The following is a 20,061-nucleotide window of genomic DNA, read 5'->3' as shown; positions in this document are numbered from 1 at the left end:
TTAATCTCTATCCATCTCCTCACTGCTGGGGAATAACTGCTAATTAATACCTTTCTGCTTCCCGACGCCTGCCAGCTTTGAGGGCCATCGATACTCTGTGGGCTCCCTGCCACCCGGCCACTCACCTCCCCTCTCTCTTGGGGCTCCAGCCCCGGGCCAGAGGCACCCTGGGGGTCCAAGGTGGAACAAGAGAAGGTGGGCTTTTCCCCTCTCTTGGTCCTCCCACCGGACACACAACACAGATAGACACAGCGAGCCAGCAAGAGGCGGAGCCTAATGCAGAAGGAACCGAGTCAGACCTCGGTTCAAATCCCAGCTCTTAGTCACAGCAGCTCTGAGATTTTCACCTCTGAGTCCCAGGCTCCCTGTCTGCAACATGGAGAACACCACAGGACCCACCTCCTAGGGATGTGCAAGAATGAAAGGAGAACAGGTCAAGAATGTACCGAACACCGTCCCTGGCCTCCTGCTTCCTTGGGGCCTTTGTCCCAGGCCTGGAGGGGGTGCCGTCACCATGGGCCAGCTGAGTTCACAGCACTGGTGTCAGGGAATGGCAGGTGGTCATTCCTAATGCTGGGGAGCAGGGTCCAGGGAAGACCCCATCAGAAGAAGTTAGCTACAGACATGCAGCCCGGTCAGGAGACGCCAATGCCGGAGCTCAGTGAGACTTTCCCTGCTTCTTTTCTTCTCCCTTTTCAGCTCAAAAGGCACCTCCTCCAAGAAGCCTTCCTGGACCACGCAACCTAGAGAAGCTGCTCTGTCCCTAAGCCCCACGTTCTCCTCATAATATGGCATCATCCAGAGTTAGACTATTTACCTATGTGTTTATTTCTGCCTCGTCCACCAGGATGTCAGTCCCATGAGGCCTAAGCTCTTGACTGTCCCATTCACATCGTCTCCCTGGGCACGTAGTAGGAGATCAAAAAGTATCTGATGAATGAATAACAAGTTCTCCATTAGTATTAGCTAATAATAACGACGATGATGATGATAAGCAAGGTTATCACTTCCCTCTCCCCTCAGATGAAGAGCTGATTAAATGCCCTCTCTCCTTTAGTGGGGGATCCTGTTAAAAAAAACCATTGCTACTGTGTATTCAGTGTCTACTAGGTGTCAGTTGAGAAACTGAGGCTCAGAGCAGTTACACGCCCCGCCCCAGATGACACATCTAGCGGGTGACTCAGCTGCCATTCAGAACGAGGTGGGCCACACATTCTAAGCACTCTACCCGGCCCCCTGATGGGGCACAGCACGTCTCACCAGGAGGGAAAGGGAGAGCTGCTTCTCTACCAAAAATATCTGGATGCCAGTATTTTCCTCCCGGAAGCCTGACAGCCTGCTGAGAGCAAGGCATTCCCTCTGGTCTCTGGTGGCTATAACATGACCAGCCTGGGGAGGAAAGTCAGCCGGATCTTGGATGTGCACGGTCGCACAGAGAGGGTCAAGAACGCAGGACCAGGTGCATCTAACTTTGGACTCGCTCCTCCACCTCTCTGAACCAATTCCCTCTAGGGGTAGCTGCAGAACCAGATGGGGTTAGGGATGTGTGAACACACAGAATGATCATTCTCAATCCCCCAGTCTGCCTTTACCTGCAGGACAGCCGGGCTGGGGGCCCCGTTCTGTGAGGGAAGGAGGTGGCAGTGGGGTGGCAGCTGTCTGCCTCCCCTGGCAGTGAGAGGTGGTGGTGGGGAGGGAGAGGAAGCCCCAGGACTGGGCCTGGCAGATGTGCCAGCAGAAGCCAGCACGGGTGCTTTTAATAAAACATAACGAAGCGTGGGATCATAAAATATTTCATCTAATTCCAGGCTCCCATGGGGGTGGGGTAGACCAGTTGGGCTGGCAAAGGAGAAAGGTTTATAGGGGGTACCCTGAGGCTGTCTGGGGGTCGGGGCAGGCACAAGCTGGGGGGGGGCAACAGCACCCAAGCCTCTGGGCCAGGGCCAGGGTGGGCGTGGGGCTTTCTCACAGGCCTCCCTTCCAGCTTGGAAAGAGGCAGAAATCAGAGGCTTTTCTCCCAGAAATGGTCCACTCCTGCTGGGGACCTCGTACAAGCCACTGGCCCCTCTGGGCCTCAGTTTCCCCGTACGTAGCATGAAACGAGGGTTGAATTTAACAGAAAAACGCTAGAACCTCTTCTAGCCCTGAAGAGGTCGATACTTCCTCCCCATCATGCAATCCACTCATTTTCAAATTCCTTCATTCAGAGTAAAGCTGAAGTAGAAGCCAGTCTGGAAAAGAGGCAAAGCAGAGCTCCTGGCTCGATTTGGGGACAAGGGCCCCCTTAACCATTACCTTGACTCACATTCTGGCTGCCCAAAGTGGTATGGGGGGTACCTCCATGGGAAACTGGGGTTCCAAGGAGCACAGTTTGAAAACCATGGGTCTGCCAAATCCTGCCTAAACTCCCCCATCTCCAAGGCCCAGCTCATGTCTCAGAACTTCACTGGAGGCCTCCCTGATCATGAAACTCCCCTGGCCACTACCAAACATATCCCAGCTCTCGCCATCCTAACATTCACAGTGGCCAGTGATTATGCTTCTTTACTTGTTTGCAGCCAGGGTTGCACAGGGTCTGAGGCATAGCAGATGCTCAATGATAGGGCCCCTCCCTGACCCCACACATCTACACTTGGCCAGCACACTTACCAGGCCCTATTCTTCTTCATAGCAGTTATTACTTCCTCTTGTTATATATTCATGTATGTACTCTGGAAGGTAAGCTCCAGGAGGGCAGCCTTTATCTTTATCTGTTTCTATTCACCACCATATCTCTAGTGACTAGCACACTATCTGGAACGTGGTAAGTGTCCAGTTTGTCAGATGAATGAAAGGATGGGTGAATGGATGGATGGATGGATGGATAGATAGATGGATATATGGCCAAAAAATATATGGCCAAAGAAAGAAGGAATGAATTCTCCCTTTCTTCCCTGAGTGGGTATGAGTCTGCCAGGCATAATAGGTTCATTCAGAGCTCAAAATGTCTTTGACATGAATCTCCAAGGACGCTATAAGCACTGGAAAGGCAACTCTATCCTTCTTCCAGATCCCACAGCATCCACACGGGCTCTTATCAGTTCCATAAACACTTACTGATGCCTGTTCTGTGCCAGAACTACACCAGGTACAGGAAGCATGGAGATGAGTTACAAATGGCATCTGTGCCCCATGGTGCTGTGAACATAGTAGGTGCACAGAAAATGTTCGTTGAATAAATGATGCCTAAAGTGAGACCTGAATGATGAATAGGACTTAGTCCGAAGAAGGAGGTAGTTTCCAGCCAAGGGAATGACAAGTGCAAAGGCCCTGGGGCATCTAGGAGCACCAAGTCTTTAGTGCTGAGGTCCTATGTGGCAGGAGGGTTAGGCTTTTTGTCCAGATTCATGTCCTCCCAAGTGGTTCCCTGCAGGTGGCACCCAGTGCTCTTCCCAGAACTCTGTGCACAGTAGGTCCCCTCTGAGGTCATGCTTTCTGGGGAATGAGAGGGAGGGGTGAAGTGCCATAGCCCCTCCCATTGCCGTGAACATCTCCCTGGTCACCTCCACACCCACCGAACCCCACACTCGTCTGCTCAGACCCACACACTGCACTAATTTAACCACTGCAAATACCTCTTCTGTCTCCTTTCCAAGGGAAATAACGTTATTTAAGTAAAGCCCTTTAAATTTTCAAGAGCTGGGTTGGACTTCCCTGGTGGTGCAGTGGTTAAGAATCCGCCTGCCAGTGCAGGGGACACGGGTTCGAGCCCTGGTCCAGGCAGATCCCACATGCCGCAGAGCAACTAAGCCTGTGTGCCACAACTACTGAGCCCATGTGCCACAGCTACTGAAGCCCGCGTGCCTAGAGCCTGTGCTCCGCAATAAGACAAGCCACCACAATGAGAAGCCCGCGCACCGCAACGAAGAGTAGCCCCCTCTCGCCGCAACTAGAGAAAGCCCGCACTCAGCAACAAAGACCCAACGCAGCCAAAAATAAATAAATGAATAAATAAATTTAAAAAAAATAATAAATTAAATAAATAAATAAAGAGCTGGGTTGTGTGCTCTCTGCAGGAAGCTTTTAGCAGCATGCTGGAAAGAAATAATAATAACGAGGCCAGAGACAATAGAGCAGAGCTGAGCTGCCACCCAGTGACTGCCCAGGCAGGGGGCTCAGGGCCAGGTCCTGCTGCTGCTGGAGCCCCTGACCCCCTCCCCCAGAGGCACGTAGGAGCAGGATGGGAGGTCCAGAGAGCCCCAGAATCACAAAAGGTCAAGTTGGAAGGGATCTCTGGCAGAGAAGCAAGAAGGCAGAGAGGACAGAAAGCAGTTAAAGTGTGAGACATCCTACGTGCAAAGCTCAACCACTTAGTAGCTGTGCAAACCTGAGCAAGTGGCTTAACCTCTCTGATGATATAGGACTTTCCGTAACACCTCAGTGGATTAGTCATCCCCTCTTCTTACGTTCCCATAAGGACTTGGTAGCTACTTCAATTTTAGAATTTTCAATATTATTCCATAATTTATTTGTTCGCCTGCCTATCTGCCCCAGGAGACCGTGGACTCCCTGAAGACAGGCACTGGGTCTCATTTGCACCTTAGTGCCAGCCCTGGCGCAGGGCGCGACTCAGAGCAGGTGCTCAGTAAACGGCTGCTGAATGGAACTGAAATGAGGCCGAGTTTGTGCTCCAAGGAAATGAGTGGCTATGGGAGCACCCTCACCACAGACAGCTGCTCTCAGCAACACCGCCCGGAGGGCCCGGAGGCAGGATGCTTAATCCCGAAGGTGGGAATTCGGAGGCATCAAATATGTCTTAAAGGAAGTATTTTGGACCTAGACGACAGTACTCGCCTTCCCAATCTTATTATCCATCCAAGAATCTTAGAACTGGGTCCTCCAGACTCACTCCTTTGTTTTATGGACCTAAGGCTCCGAGGAGTAGGGGAGGGTAAGCGAGGGATGGTGCAAGTTGATGGAGGAGTTGAAATCAGATCCAAGGCTGGTGTCCTTTCTACCGAAAGGCTGGTGTCCTTTCTACCGAACCGATGTTTTCTATGGTCGCTTGCAGGATGAGGCCAAGCGGCACAGAGAAGCTTTTTTAAAAATTCAAATGGTCACATGTTTAATATGAATTAAGAAAAAATATGTCTACTCAGTACAACAAGCCTATACATTATTCCTTTGTAAAATACAAATGAAAATAGAGGGAATCAGTTTAAATTTGATTTTAAGAAAATCATGATGTAAGAAATAACCTGGGCGGGATGTAGATAAAGTCACGAAGGAGGTGACTGAAGTTTGGCAATCTCTGCACTGTGCCCCAGGGCATGGTTCAGAGCTGGTGACCAGAAAGCACCACTCCACCACCCAGGGACATGAGCATGGCGGGCAACTAAAGCTCCCCCTGAGACCCAGGCCCGGGCCAAGGAGTGGCCCGACAGCACTATGATGGATGTCCCGCAGCCCACACATAGGGCAGGTCCAGCCTGCAGGACACGGTCCCATATTCAACTGGAAACGAGTCTCATCTAAGTTAATGTGAACAGTCAGGTAGATGGAAAGGCGGCTGAACAAAGGAATGTCCCCCTCCACCAACTTGGACACTGAGACCCGAGGGGGCTGTTGGAGTTTTTCCTAAGGAATATTGACCTCCAGTGAGTGATCGATCCCCCCCTCCAAAGGAGCACAGTGTCACTGAGTCAGTAGGCAGGGCTGAGACCAACCTGCAGGGGGACAGGGCTGTAGCAGGGCTGGGGGAAGATGGCAGTGTCGACAGACGGCATGCGGGCAAGGGGCAGAGGGGCACTCTGTCTTGCCCAGAGCACTTCAGAGAATAAATAAGCCAGGGAAGAAATTGCCGCTGGTATTTGTCACAGCTATTTCAGCAAAGCACCGAATGTATAAGTGTCTAGAATTTCAACTGGCAAAATTAGTCCTCATCAAAGTCAATTTGAACAGTCAAGGTAGATGGAAAAAAGGACTGGACAAAGGAAAATAGAGGGACACGAGGACAGTCCCCTGAGCCAACTGAGAAGCTGGGAACCAAAGGGGCTGTTGGTGGCAGTTTTCCCAGGAAACAGTTACTCCATTTAGAAGCCAGCCAACCCCCCCACACTCCAGCGACTTGCTGAGAAGGTCCCTCTAAATGTAAAATTGGCACTCTCAGCTTTCAGATGAAGGATAAAGGTCTGATAATCCAAAGGGCTAACTTACTCACTGTTAACTCCCTTCTACCCCACCTGCAAGGGAGGAAGCAGCGTCTGGCAAGAAGAGCTAAGACTTGGAGAGCACCTGCCTTTCCCCTTGGGAGGAAGGAACTCTGAGCCCGTTCATGATGGATGTGGACCAGACTGCACGTGGTAAGAGCCAGTGGGGCTGGCAGGAAAGATTACCTAAATGGATCTAAGAAGAAAGAACCTCTCTGTGGGAAATGGGGTGGAAAATAGACTGGGGAACGAGGCATCAGTGTGCCCTGGGGTGGAGTAATCAATCGGTGCGATGGACCAGGGGACAGGGACGTGTAGGGACATTGAAGAGTCTTGAGCAGAGATAACACATCACAACGGTCAATACCAGCAGTGGAGGGTGCAGGCGTTTCCTCTCTGCAAACTGCAACGTTCTCCCAAAGTTACCTGTCCCTTCAAGTTCACGTGCCCCTGAAAGGCCAGTTCCACGTTCGTAAAGCCCCGTACTCATATGCTACATTTTGGCTCAGGAAGATCTAGCATCTAGCACAGGATGCGGCATAAGGGCAGGCATTTTATTACCGTGATTGTTATTAATATAAGTAGTGACCAATTATTTATTGGCATCACATGTCGTCTCTTTCCATCATCTTAGCAACTCTGTTGGGTATGCAGTGCAACCTCCATTTTCTAGACAGGGAAACTGAGGCTTAGCTTGGCAGGATGGTGTCACATCTCTGCTGTTTGCTCCCCAGCTCACTCTTTTCCCTTCTCCACCCGTTCTGTGCCTGGGAGCCCAATTGCATGCGCTTCCAAATGAGTTTGGTCAATGGGCAGCATCAGCCAAAAGGCAGGGGGAGGATGAAATTGAGGTATTTCTTCCTCCAGCTCCCTGCCGGGTCCCCAAGAGTTGGCTGCATCCCTCTACCCTGAGCCACAGTCCTGCACGCAGCCCTCTTCACACAGCCCTCTCTCCAGTTGCTACCCGTGGTAGTAACTCCCCACTGTTCCTGGCCCCAAGGGCTGCCCTCCCTAAACCCTAAAGCCAGTAGTCCCTTTAATAAGCCCTTCACGGACCCCCCCCCCCAGGTTGAGCTTGGTGTTTCCTGCTGGAACCTGGTTGGTACAGAGAGAAGGAAAGTGTCCCCAAATTACAGAGCTTACAAACAGTGGCGCTGAAACCCCAGCCCTGCTCTGCCTCCAAAGCCCATGTCGTTCCATCCGATCTGCGGTTTCTCAGTCACAGACATTCACACCCGCAGCTGCCCGGACTGGCCACATCTGCATGCCACCTGTTCCACTATGCACTTAACATTTTTCTTTATCTTGACTCATTTTTTTTTTTACTTAAATAAGCCATTTTTAAAAGAGAGAGAGAATTTAAATCACTGCCCCAAATGGCCAACCAGTCTCGCTTGCCTTAAACAGAGGATGACTGAAAAAGAACTATAATGAAAACAAAACACTGTTATTAAAACTTTTACTCCCTCTGGCTCACTGCAGGCACGTTGCCCCGCACCTGTTTTTGTTGCAAAGACAGATTAGCAAGCGAGGGGGCGTTAAAGACATGATGGCATCAGCCTGAGGCTTTTTCCTTGGCACAACTAGGAGGACAGCATGAGAAAGGAACAGGGAAGACCCCCCCTCTCCATGATTCCTTGGTATTTATTGCCCGTGGGGAGGCCCCACCTAAAGAGGAACATCGCCCTAGACCTGCTCTGTCCAATAGAACTTTCCACAGTGATGGAGACGTCTTACCCACAGCTGTGCTGCCCAATACAGGAGCCACCAGCCACGTGTGGCTATTGAGCCCGTGAAATGTGGCTGGTGTGGCTGAAGAACTGAATTCTGTTTAATTCGGTTAAATAAAAGCCGAGACACCTTGTTGAGTTTTAATGTAAATGTCAGTTGTCACACACAGCTCCATGTTGAACAGAGCTCTGGACTATAAGCCCCATGAGGGCAAGAACTCGCCTATTCATTCTCCTCTGGATTTCTAGAACAGCACGGTGCTTGATTGCCAGGAGCATTCAATTAATTCTCGATGCACCAGTGGATGAATCAGTAAATGAATGAATGAATGAACTGTACTGCTTCTTGCAACGAGAAACTGCATTCAGACTGTCCTGGGAACCACTAGCTCTTCCTGGTTAAGTAACTCTTTTCCTCCCCACCCGGTTGCTTGCCTCTCTCCTCCCACCAAGCTCCTCAGTGGGGAGACAGGCTTAGGAATTCGACTTCCAACGATGCCTCTTCCTCTCCAAGCTGAGCTCAGGTCCACTTCTCTGCTGCCGCCAAGCAAACAAAGCAGCTTTTGTGATGCGGTTGTTTTGCTGCCCCCATCTCATTCCCTCCGCCCCTGCCTGGGATATTAGGGGCTTGGTGACAATTAGCAAGGCATCACCTGCTTCCGTAGAACCAGGCACCTGGCCTTGGGTTACGGTATGGCCTGAATACCCACTTGACAAACTCCTGCGCACTCCGGCACTGAGCACCAGCTCTCAATGCGGACGCCACACACCCTCTGGACATGCCAGCCTCTGTCTTCACCTTGCCAGGGCATCCGAGCCCCTGAGTTGCCCCCTCCCCATGCCCAGCCCCGCACGATGCCAGGGCAGCCGGTGATGGACGCCTTCCTTTGGGGCAGCATTAAGGAGCGGGGAGGAAGAGATGGTGCCCGGGAGATAATGGAGGCGCCAGTGATTGGTGACAAACAGCCCCGCTGCAGGAGCGCTGAGTGCCTCTGCAGAAAGAGAAACAAAAGGGCAAAGGGAACAGCTTGGCAAAGGAACAAAAAAACCCAAAAGCTCAGCTGCCTCTCTCCCTGATGACTCCCAAGCTGCTCCTGTGATGTATGAGACTGGGGGTTGCTCTCTGCTGGAGTGCCGCCAAGATCCCCACCCAAGTCTGGGGCACCCTGATGCTCCCCAAGCAAGGCTCTTGGGTGGTGGGTCTGCCTGACTGAGACCTGGGATGGCCCCCAGGACCTCGAGGGTGAAGACCTGCACCCCACTCCACCCCCCCCCCCAACACACACACATCACGCACGGTGTGGGCGCCAACGGGAAAGTCACTCTCTTCTGGCCTCAGTTTTCTCAGCTTTAAAATGGGGGAAAGGATATAGTGCATTTAATTTCCCAGCTCCCTCCTGGCCGCAATGCTCTGTAATTCCGAACCTGAGGACTCGCTCCATGTGGAAAACCTACAATGTACCCCTCCTCCTGGGCACTGGGGCTTAGTAAACACTTCTTCCTCTTCAGACTTGGGGGCATTCCAAACGTCATTATAACAGCAGCAGCCACTTTTCCCACACCTGCTGTGTGCTAGGTACCCTGCATACAGACCCCTCGTGTTATGTGAATTTCCCTTCCCAGCAGCCCCACCCCACGAAGCCACCGTGACGAGTCGCGCGTTCAGTTGGAGACATCAAGGCTGAAAGCAACAAAGAGGTTATCAGAGTTCACACACTGGATAAGTGGTGGAGATGGGGTCTGAACTCAGGCCAGACCCCAGAGCCCATGCCCCCTGGGGATCTAGATGCTTCTCCCCAGGAGAAGCTACCCCCATCACACTTGGTTCAGGCTGAAGCTGGAACAGCTCCATTCCGGGCGGGGGCCTGGTTTTCCGTCCTTGCCAGCTCTGGACACTGTGGGAGAGGTGGGTAGCGTCCAAATAATGGCATTTCTGCCACGAGGCCATTGTCTCTTTGGGCACCCCAGAGCAATCATTTATAACACAATGGCGTTCCAAAGAGTTTCCGGCTTCAGGTGGCCCAGAAAAGCCAATTAATCTCCTAGAGCCCTGCTCTGGGAATGTCACTCCTCTCTCTTCAGCTGCCCCCCGTAGCCCCCAGGCTCAAATCCAGACCCCTCGCCCTGGCGAGCAGGCCCTGGCCAACAGCTTCAGCCTCATTCCCCGCTTCTCAGTGAGCACCGGATGCTCAAGTGAGGCCAGCTGCCTCTCTGTCTCCCGTCCTCACACAGACTGACGGTGTCCTCGTTCCCCCCTCCAGGCCTTCGCACGTGCTGTTCTCTGGCCTGGGATTCCCTGCTTACCTCCCAAGATGGCTTCAATCCCTCAGAGCCTTCCTGGGCCACTCCCTTTAGCTTCCAAGGATTTATTCTTGGTGTCCTTGTATTGGCCATTTATTATACATAATCTTTTATTGTTCTCAAATGAGCCCGTGCTGTGTGGGGTGGCCAATGAGCCAAAACTCCTTAAGGGAGGTCTCCGCCAATCCAGAATGAGGTTGGCACAGCTGCTCAATTAACAGGAGTGACTGGATCCCTTGACTTGACTCCAAAGTCAGCTTCCAGGGGAGGGAGAAGAAAGCGCGAGCTTACTGAGCCTCTCAGAGCGACCCCATGGCCAGCTGACCCCATCCTGAGGGTCAGGAGGAAGGGAGGGGTCAAGACTGAGGGCTAGTTGCACGCCAGGGGCTTTCATGTATTCATCTCATTTATCGCCACAACACCCTCTATTTTCAAAAGATGGGGAAACCATGACTCAGAGAGGTAGTGACTTGCCCAAGTACACACTCTGCTAGGGAGTGGCCGGGCTAGGCTTTGAACCCAGTTCACATGAAAACCAAAGTATATTAATTACCACCAGGTGGCTGTTCCACAGAGACGGTGATTGAGGAAGGATGGGCAGGCCCAGCGGCGTGCTGGTAAATGTTTAACAGCTAGCTCTGGGCTGGGGAGAGCTCTGATCTGCAGTGTTTGCTCATTCCATGGTATAAATACTCCCACCCTGGTCAATTTCAAGCCACCAATAAGGTAAACTCAGAGCTGGGGAGAGATATGTAAATCAATGCCGGGGTGTGAATCCAGCTCTGTCCCTCACTAGCAGTGGGACTTTAGGCAAATCACACGCTCTCTCTAAGCCTCATTCCTCATCTGTAAAATGAGGAGACTGTTATCTCCCAAATGGGAGTTTCTGGGAGGATTTAATATGCTTTGTGTGAACATGGCTAGCACGGGACTTAGCACATAATAGTTGCCCCTTCCTTCCTTCCTTCCTTCTTTCCTTCCTCCCCCTCCTTCCTTCCTTCCTTCCCTCCTTCCCCAAACCCTGCACCCATCACCAAACAAGGAGAACCCAGAAGGAACAGGAAGCCCTTTAGTCTTCCCTCCACCTTCTACTGTTGGCTCATCCCCCAGACGCCAGCAGTGATGCCAGTTTGAGTGATGGTGGTCAGAGCTGGACAATGGGCACATTCTCACACCAGAAAGGACTTCCAGAGGTGATTGAGCAGGGCCAGGAAACAGGCCCCGGGCTCAGTGTCTGGACCAAACCCCAGACTCAGGGGAGACATCATTCATTCATCAGTCAGTCATTCATTCAACAAACACATCTTGAAGATTTGCTCAGAGCCAGGCCTTGTGCCAGAGCCAGTGGTGCAGGGATGCCTGCCCTCAAGGGCTCTCTGTTCAATGGGGAGACCAACCGATGACCATTTCCAGCCCCAGAGGAGGGTTGTTTTAACAGCATGTTGCCAAAGTGCTGCTGGCAGCACTCACAGGGGACACCTGAGTCAGCAGGGGTAGGGGGGTTGTGGAGGACAAGAAGTGGGTGAGCAGAGACTTGGAGGGAAGTGTACGGGGAGTCAGGGGCTGTGCTGGCTGATGGCAGATGTCTGCTCTCTGAGCCAAAAAAGGGCAGAAGTGGGGGAGGAGGTGGAGGACATGAAGCTAAGGCCAGAAACCTCTGAGCAGGCCAAGTCTGTGGGGCAGAGAGGTGGCGGCTCTGGTCCCCAGGCCGTGTGACTCCATCAGCAGCCTCCCCTGTGGACTGGGGATATAATACCCATCTGGGCAGCCATGGAGGAGGGAGGAGCTCACATCAGCAAAATGGTTACACCAGCACTCAGCTCACAGGGCAAGCTTTCTGGTCAGTTTACTGGCCTGTGAGCTCATGGGGAGCTGACCTGTCTCATTCCGAAAACCTAGGGGGGGGTGAATGAAACAGCGCAATGGGTTGGGGAGGGAAGGAAGGCTGAGCGTGCAGCCACAAAATCCAGATTCCCGTCCAGACACTTCCTACCACCATCTTTTCATCTCCCTGAGGCTCAGTTTCCCTGGCCTATTCAGTGGATACAAGAGTAGCCTCCTTCATGTCTGATGTGAGAACTAAATGGAAGGACGGGGGTGGAAGCATCTCGTCAACGCTCAAGTACCACCAGCAGGTAGAGAGTTAGGATGTCTGGAGTCAGAGTCTCCATCACTTTTGATTATCTGAGAGTCTTCAAGAAAGACAGAATGTAGTTCCAGGAGCAGAAATTTACCAACAGGAAGTTCACCTGTGAATCCAGCCTAAATTTTACACGCCATAAGCCTTTGCATACACTTTTCTGTAGAAAGCCACACACCCAACACCTCTCCACGTACCCCAGCACCAGGACGCACATGTCTAAAGGCCAAAGATGCTTTTTTTTTTTAAATTAATTAATTAATTAATTTATTTTTGGCTGTGTTGGGTCTTCGTTTCTGTGCGAGGGCTTTCTCTAGTTGCGGCGAGCGGGGGCCACTCTTCATCGTGGTGCGCGGGCCTCTCACCATCGTGGCCTCTCTTGTTGGGAGCACAGGCTCCAGACGCGCAGGCTCAGTAGTTGTGGCACATGGGCTCAGTAGTTGTGGTGCACAGGCTTAGTTGCTCCGCGGCATGTGGGATCTTCCCAGACCAGGGCTTGAACCCGTGTCCCCTGCATTGGCAGGCGGACTTTCAACCACTGCGCCACCAGGGAAGTCCCAAAGATGCTTTATTCATCCAAACAACCCACCGTGAGCGGGTTGTTGGGGAGCATCCACCATGGGTTCTGCGGGGAAGAGTCAACAGTGAGCAGAACCAGACAGGGTCCCTGCCTTCATGGAGCTTCTAGTCTACTAGGGTAGGGGATGGGAGGGTCACAGTGAGACTGGTTCTATCCCTGAATTTCACTGGGAGAAACAACTTGGGTCTTGGGTCTTGACTGCACCCAGTGTGGGTGTGGATGGGGGACAACGCGTCGAGCCTCCAGGGAAAGTCAGGGAGCAGGCGGGGGAATCAGTCACCCCCAGGCAGCAGGCCGTGAACCATCCTCCAGGAGTTACCAAGAGTGGCTAATCAGCAACTCTAAGGCTCATCATGCCTAGGGAGGGTATCAAGTGGAGTCCTTCTCTTATAAGAGGCAGAAATCAACTCCAGACAACTCAAGCCAAAAACAGCAACTGGTGGAACATTATGGGGAATTCATGGAACACAAGGACAAACTGGAGGCCGGTACTGGGAGGACCCCTGCTGCTTGAGCTGGAGCAGCTCTGACGTAACCGTGGTGAATACTGGTAACAGTCATCTGAGCCCACAGGATTAAGCCAAGAGCTTTGTATGTCATGATTCGTTCCATCCTGTCAACACCCTGGGAGGAAGGTCCCAGCATTATTAGCCCTGGGGAAACCAGAAAAGTACAGCGTCTTGGGGGCCCCCATTGATAAGGGGGACTTTCCAGTAGTTCTCTGTCTTCCTCTGTTCAATATTCAGCTTCCAGGGAGACTTTGTCAGATGGGCTCATCTTGGGGGTGACTTAGCTGATTGTGCCACCTACCAAGATGGCGTGCAATTAGTAGGGTGGTGAATAATTCCCCAAAGCAAATCTGACGTGCTGCCGGGAGAAGTAGGAATGGCTGGTGGACACGCCAAACGCCAGATTCCTTTCCTGGGTGTCACAATGTCCTTTCCTGCTCCTTTGGGCTGCTACTCTCTAAACCTCTAGCTCCGTACATACTGTATTTATTTGCTCCATCCATGGAATCTTGGCCAATAGGTCTCGGTGATCACGAGCCCCCTCTGCCACCGGACCTCACTGCAAGTGTAAAGGTGGGTTCCAGGATCTCACCCACCTGGTTCCTTCCCAGGAACTTCATCCTGAAGACAGACACCTCTTAGGAATTAATGTCCCATGTTTCACCTCACCGACATTTATCGTTAAAGCGGGGGCGCTTTTGCACCCTCTTGCATATGGTAGAAGCTGCTGCATTCCTCCTCCAGCGAAGAAAAAATAAAATCCTTTCTCCTCTCCTCCAGGAGCAGCAGTGTCTTTGGATTGCTTCAGACCTGGGTTTGAAACTCCTGGTTTTCCACTTAAAAAGATTCTGAGCCTCATTTATTATTTAAGAAAGAAAGAAAGGAAGGGAAGGGGGGAGGGAGAGAAAGAGAGAGGTATCTTGGGCCTCTTGTCCTCACCTGCAAAAACATGGCTAATGATACCGCCTCATGGATTGTTTAGAGCATTTAATGCATAAAGAACGTCTAACAGGTGCGTGATAAATGGGAGCTATCAGTAATATCACTCTTCTTTCTCCCAGTCTTCAACTAGACTCAAGAAAGACAGCCTTGAGTTGAGCTGGTTCCCACCACACACAGTCCTGACCTCCAGTTCTTTGCTCACACGGGTCTCCCTCCCTGGCACATTAGCCCTTGGCTTATTAATGTTCTCCCTTTGCTTCAAGGTCTAGTTCAAGTTCTCCCTCCTCTCTGAAGCATTCCCTTTATACCCCCCAAGTAATCACTCTTCCCCCCGAGAACCTCCTGTAGGGGACGTCAATCCACTTGGCATCTAGCAGGTATCAACAAATTTCCACCTGGATTGTCATTCATCTTTATGGGTACATGCCCCACCTCTCACCCCACTGGAATGACGGTCACCGTCATAGGTCTTTCTCTTTTCAGATGTGCCCTGCCCACAACAGATGCCCATTCATTCTCTTGATGATGACAAGGGCTTCCAGGGACACCCCATCTCCCATCTGTACAGATGAACATACTGGATAATTTTATCTCACTGGGATTTGGGAAAGAGTAAGGCATCCAGACTGGGCATTGGACACACTACAACTGTCTGTGTGGCTGGAGCCGAGGAAGTGACTGAGATCCCTTCTCACCAGGAGACAGCAGAGCACAGAGGGAAAGAGACAGTCCTGGGTCTGAATCTCAGCTTGCCACTTACTGACTGGGTGGCCGTGGACAAGTCACTTAACCTCTCTGAGCCTCAGCTTCCTCAACTGGAAAATCACTTTAACTCTCAGGGTGGTTATTAAACAACACAAGAAGAACAAAGCACACAGCACAATGCTGGCACATAGAGCTCAGTCAGGGCTAAATACATGAGTTTCAAGTGGCCTGGGGATGGAGCAGAGGTGGACTGCCTGGCAAGCCAGGTCAGACGCCTCCATGGATCCCAGGAAAGCCAGTTAACAGAACTAACCAGCCTCCTCTTTGTTTGGCTCTTTGGTCTCCGGCTTGGCAGTCACCACTGCTATAACCCAGAAAGCCGAGCAAATCACTTAATCTCCTCCACCGCCCCTCCCCCGCCGCCCCTCCCTCCAACCGTAGCAAGGTTCGGGTCTGGGTGAGACAAATGTTCTGAAAAGCTGGGGTAGCCAGGCCAATCTAAGGCATCACTGGTACCTTGCCAGCCCTTGCCCACACGCCCTGTCCAAGGAACACTGGAAGGAAGAGGGAGCCTGGCGCTGGACCAGGCGGGACCCGGAAGGCGCCAGTACTCATGCCATTAACAAATCTTAAAACTCTGGGCCTCAGTTTCCTAATCTGTGAAAAGAAGAGCTTCAACCCATCTTGCAATGCGCGAGGACTGTGCAGCAGTTAGCACGTGCTGGCCACACTGCAGCTGACCCATGTAATACTGGCTATTGAAAAAAAACAAAAACCCAGCTATGATACAAGGAGAGGAGCAATGTTAGATTGTTTACGGGGACTTCTGCGGAAAGATCGTTCGATGCCGGGTCTCAGTACCCGCTTCTACCAGGCAGCTGTCCTTTTGTGCTATCACCTGTCCAAGGCAACAGGTTTAGGGGGTGGTAATCAGTTCCTACACTAAAAGGGTTCTCCTGATAAAAATTAGAAGTTTCAGAATCAATGAAGTAAGTGATCTCGGAGGTCGCTTTCAGCTCTAACATCCCGTGCACTTAAAAAGCAAAAACCAGTTCAACCTCTCAGGAAAAACTCCAGTTTGCATCTTAGGTGGGAAGGGAGTGGGGTTTATTGCTGGCGGAGGGGCCAGTCTGGGGGCGGGGCGGCAAGGGGAGCAGGGGCGGAGCAGCCTGACCCGGGCAGGGCCCTTCACTCCCCCGCCAGGGGCTGAGACGGAGCTGGGCAGGGCCTGAGCCCCGCCCCGCGCCCCCGGCGTCGGGTGGAGATGGTGAGGGAGCCTAAGTACGTAAAGTTTTCACGCCAGCTTGCGCCCGCACAGCCCCCCCCCCCCCCCGCAGTCTCGATGCTGCGGCTTCCTCGGCCCAGCCGAGTCCGCCCCCGCATCCCACCCACCCGCTGACACGCGGCTGCCAAGAGAGAACCGGAAGGGCCTCTGGCTGGGGCCTTTGGCGCGCCCTGACTCGGCCTGCCCACCGCTACCCTTCGCGGAGACTTTCCCACGGCCGAAAGAGGCAGGTCCATGAACCACTCTCTCCCCGCGCCCCAGTGCCCGGTGCCCTCTCTCTCCCGGGCCACCGCCCAGGCACAAGTGCATGACTGCCTTCCCAGAAGTGCCCAGGCCAGGTAGAATGAATGGGACCTGAGAGTTAAAAACCAAGTGGTTTCTCCTCTTGGAGAGTCAGATACTGGGGAGCGGAGCAGGGGCAGGAACTCCCAGCGCAGCCGGTCTGTGTGCAGCCGACTGCTTTCTCCTCCCAATGCACAGACCCACCTCTGCACAAAGTGGAGCTCCTTGCTCTGCGGCCCGTAGGAACAGAACCAGCGAGGGCGCACTGGCCGTGCCTCTCCCTAGTAGTGACCGCCATCGCCCCCCACAGGGCAGGCGTGTTTCTGAATACCTGCCCTGGACTCTACCATCCCCGCCCTCCGAAGCAGCCCCTGGCAGGTGGTCTGGCACAGCCAACTGCCAGGTGCACGGCTCTCGGTCACGTCCGGGAAGGGCGCCCTCCCCCGGCAAGCCGGCCTGTTGCATCTCGTACAGACGCTTCTCGTACTCCCACCCCTTGGTGGGCACGGATTTGGAGCGGGTAAGGAGGGATCCCACTCTCGAAGCACTCTCACCTCTGCAGGGAAGGGAGGGCTCCCCGGCTGCCCAGGACCCTGCGCGCGCCCCACGCTCGGAAAGTTTCCCATCTGCGAGCCGGATCAGCTCTCTTCGCTCACCCTGAGCAGCGGAGCTCAGAGGCCATGCCGGCTCCCCCGGCCCAGAGGCGCTCACCACCCGGCGCCCGATCCCCAGCCTCCAGCAAGTTGCAGAGGCGGGCGAAGGGAGTGGAGGCGCCAGACGCCGGCTCAGCTCTCCGCAGCCCCGCAGCCCGAGAAAGCTGCTCGCGGGTTCTGGGGGTAATCGCAGGGTGGGGTCCTGACCCTGCGGGGTCAGGAGCGGGGTTTCCCACCAAAGCCTTCCCATCAGTCGCCATCCTCGCCCCTGCCGCGTCTCTCTGGTTCTGCGCATTCCGGGGGAAAGGGGTGCTCCCCTCCTGCCCCCAACCATCCCCGCTCCCTTCAATGTCCAGGTGAGGGCTCCAGGTGCCTTCCAACAAAGCCCACTGCCCTCCCCGTTGCGCTGGAACCGGGACACCACCCCCTCCCCGACCCCATATAACCTTTCCCTCTAGAGGCATCCGAGGGAGGGAGCCGTCACCCCAAAGTTGGGGGGAGATTTTCATCCACTTTGGAAAGTCTGTTGTTCCAAGGGTAGGGGGACAAAGTTACAGGGCTTGCATTACTTCTGGTTTACACCAGCCCCTCCCTGCTCTCTGCCAGCAGGACCACCATTCAGGCTCGAATTCTGCAGCTTCTCCCATCAGCAGACCAAGCACTCTTCAAGGACCTCGGGGTAGAGGGGGTGCGGTTATTTTAGGGGGACACCCCTTCCTGGAAGGCACTCCCAGAGTTTGGCTAAGCACCTCCCGGTGGGGCAGGGCACACACACGGCAGAGGACGGAGATGGTTCCCCCACCTTCATCACCCAGTTGGGCTAGGGACTGAGACCCTTCTGGTCACAATGGCTACGTTTTGGCACCCCGCATCCTCCTCCTCCTCCGCGGCAGAGCCAGGATGTAACTCCAGACGGGCTGGTTCTGGGCATCCAGGTTTGGTACTAGGCTTAGGGTGGAATCGCGGACGCGCACCCTCTAGTCTCCGCGCCCACGGCTCTTTGCCGGTCCAGCCTCCCTCCCGCCCGGCTCGTAGCGAATGTGTTGGCTCTCTGCCCGAAAGGTGCCGAGGTCGCCAGGTTGGACTGCCGCGCCACTTAAGACCCACCAGGCGGCGGCGCCGGGCTGGAAGCATCGAGGCTTCGGCGAACCCTGGACCCTGCAGCTGCGGAGGCACCAATCACTCTATCTAGGGACCTCCTTCCAATGGGTTCAGCCCAGCCGGGACCAAGTCCATGCGGGACGCACACACACCGCTGCTCACACCTTCTCAGCCCGCGGATGCGTCCATGCCTCCCTCCACACTAGAACCACACACTCCACTGCACGCACACACACTCCTGGCCCACGAAGCAACACAACCCCCGCATGCCTGCACCTCCACACATCCCAGAGACGTACACTCCGGCTCAAGTGTCACATTCCCACCTCCTATGCACACACGCCCCGTGCCCCCCCCCACAGAAATACAGCCACTCCCTGTCACACATCCCTAAAGGGACCCATACACTTGGGACACGCGTGCAACACACCTTACACACTCATCCACCCTGTAACACGCTCACACACACGATGACACAAGCTCACACACTTCACACCCTCACCGAGAAGCTGGCACCCCGCTCACACCCCCAAACACTGGCTCACACGTTTTCTCACACACACACCTTCTCTGTGAACTGACACAGACACTCAAACACCCCTCAGACACTCGCTCGCTCACACACCATCACACACACTTACATCTCCAAATGCACTCCGGCACCCTCTCCACACACAGCTCCCTCCCGGACACCCATCACACACAGACGCAACAAGACACACGCTCATACACACGCGCGCACACACACCCTGGCACAGACCCACGAGCGCTCTCTTCGAAGGAGACATCCTTCCTCCCTCGTCTAGCAGATCACCTCTGCAGACCCCCACGCCGGGAGCGGGCTCGACCCGGAGCCTCTCCGGAGCGAACCCTGGCCCGCGCCCTCCGCCAGCTGCCCGCCCCCGCGCGCATCCCCAGCCGGGCTCCGGCCCGCGCCCCGCGCACTCACCCGCGCGCCAGTCCAGGATCGCTGGGAGCAGCAGGCAGACGCAGCCGCGGAGGCTCGGGGCGGCTTCGCATGGTGCCCGGCAGCTGGCGGCGGCGGCGAGGCGGCGGCGGAGGCGGCGGAGGCGGCGGCGGCGGCGGGGCCCCTCGCCATGGGCTCAGGCGCGCTCCTGCCTCCGGCCGCCGGCCGAGACAGTGGCGGGCAGCACGGGGCGCCGTGGGGGCGCCCCCATGCCGTCGCGGCCGGGCCGCCCGGGCGCCGGGCTCGACTCGGCTCGGCCTCTGCCGGGCGCCGCGACCCTCGCGCTCGGGGCGACCTCCGGGCGCGCCGCAGCTCCCGGCCCCTCGGCTCCGCGCGGTGTCCACGGAAGCCCGGAGTCGGATCGGCGGCAGCGCGGGAGTTTGGAGCCGAATCGCGCTCTCTCCGCCTCGCGCTCGCCTCTCCCGGCTGCGCGAGCGCCCCCCTCCCCTCGCCCTCCCTCCGTCCCTCCCCCTCTCCCCGCCCTCCGCCCTCCGCTCGCAGCTCTCTCCGCTGTATTATACAGACTTTTCTTTAATCCTTTCTGCGCTGTTCGGTTCTCGTCCGCTAAGCCGATTTATTGCAGGGAGAAGGAGAGCCTCCCCCCCCCCTCCCCCTCCTCGCGGTCTTCCACCCCTCCCCCCTCCCCCCGCCTCTCTTCCCCCCAGGTTCCCCTCCTCA

General features: G+C 54.6%; 1 protein-coding gene across 1 annotated transcript in view; it reads right to left on the bottom strand.

Annotated features, from left to right (window-relative positions):
• IGSF21 (immunoglobin superfamily member 21) overlaps positions 1 to 19,505 on the bottom strand; it is a 246,123-nt gene extending 226,618 nt beyond the window's left edge. Inside the window, exon 1 of the mRNA XM_036828283.1 lies at positions 19,366 to 19,505. Coding sequence (XP_036684178.1) covers positions 19,366 to 19,436 — 71 coding nt within the window. The 5' untranslated portion in view covers positions 19,437 to 19,505. The remainder of the gene's footprint in view (positions 1 to 19,365) is intronic.
• Positions 19,506 to 20,061: the final 556 nt, after the last annotated feature.

This window comes from Balaenoptera musculus, chromosome 1 (assembly GCF_009873245.2).
Source record: "Balaenoptera musculus isolate JJ_BM4_2016_0621 chromosome 1, mBalMus1.pri.v3, whole genome shotgun sequence".
Classification (NCBI taxonomy): Eukaryota; Metazoa; Chordata; class Mammalia; order Artiodactyla; family Balaenopteridae; genus Balaenoptera; species Balaenoptera musculus.
The sequence above is the reverse complement of the archived record's forward strand: the minus strand, read 5'-3'. Positions and strand labels throughout refer to the sequence as shown.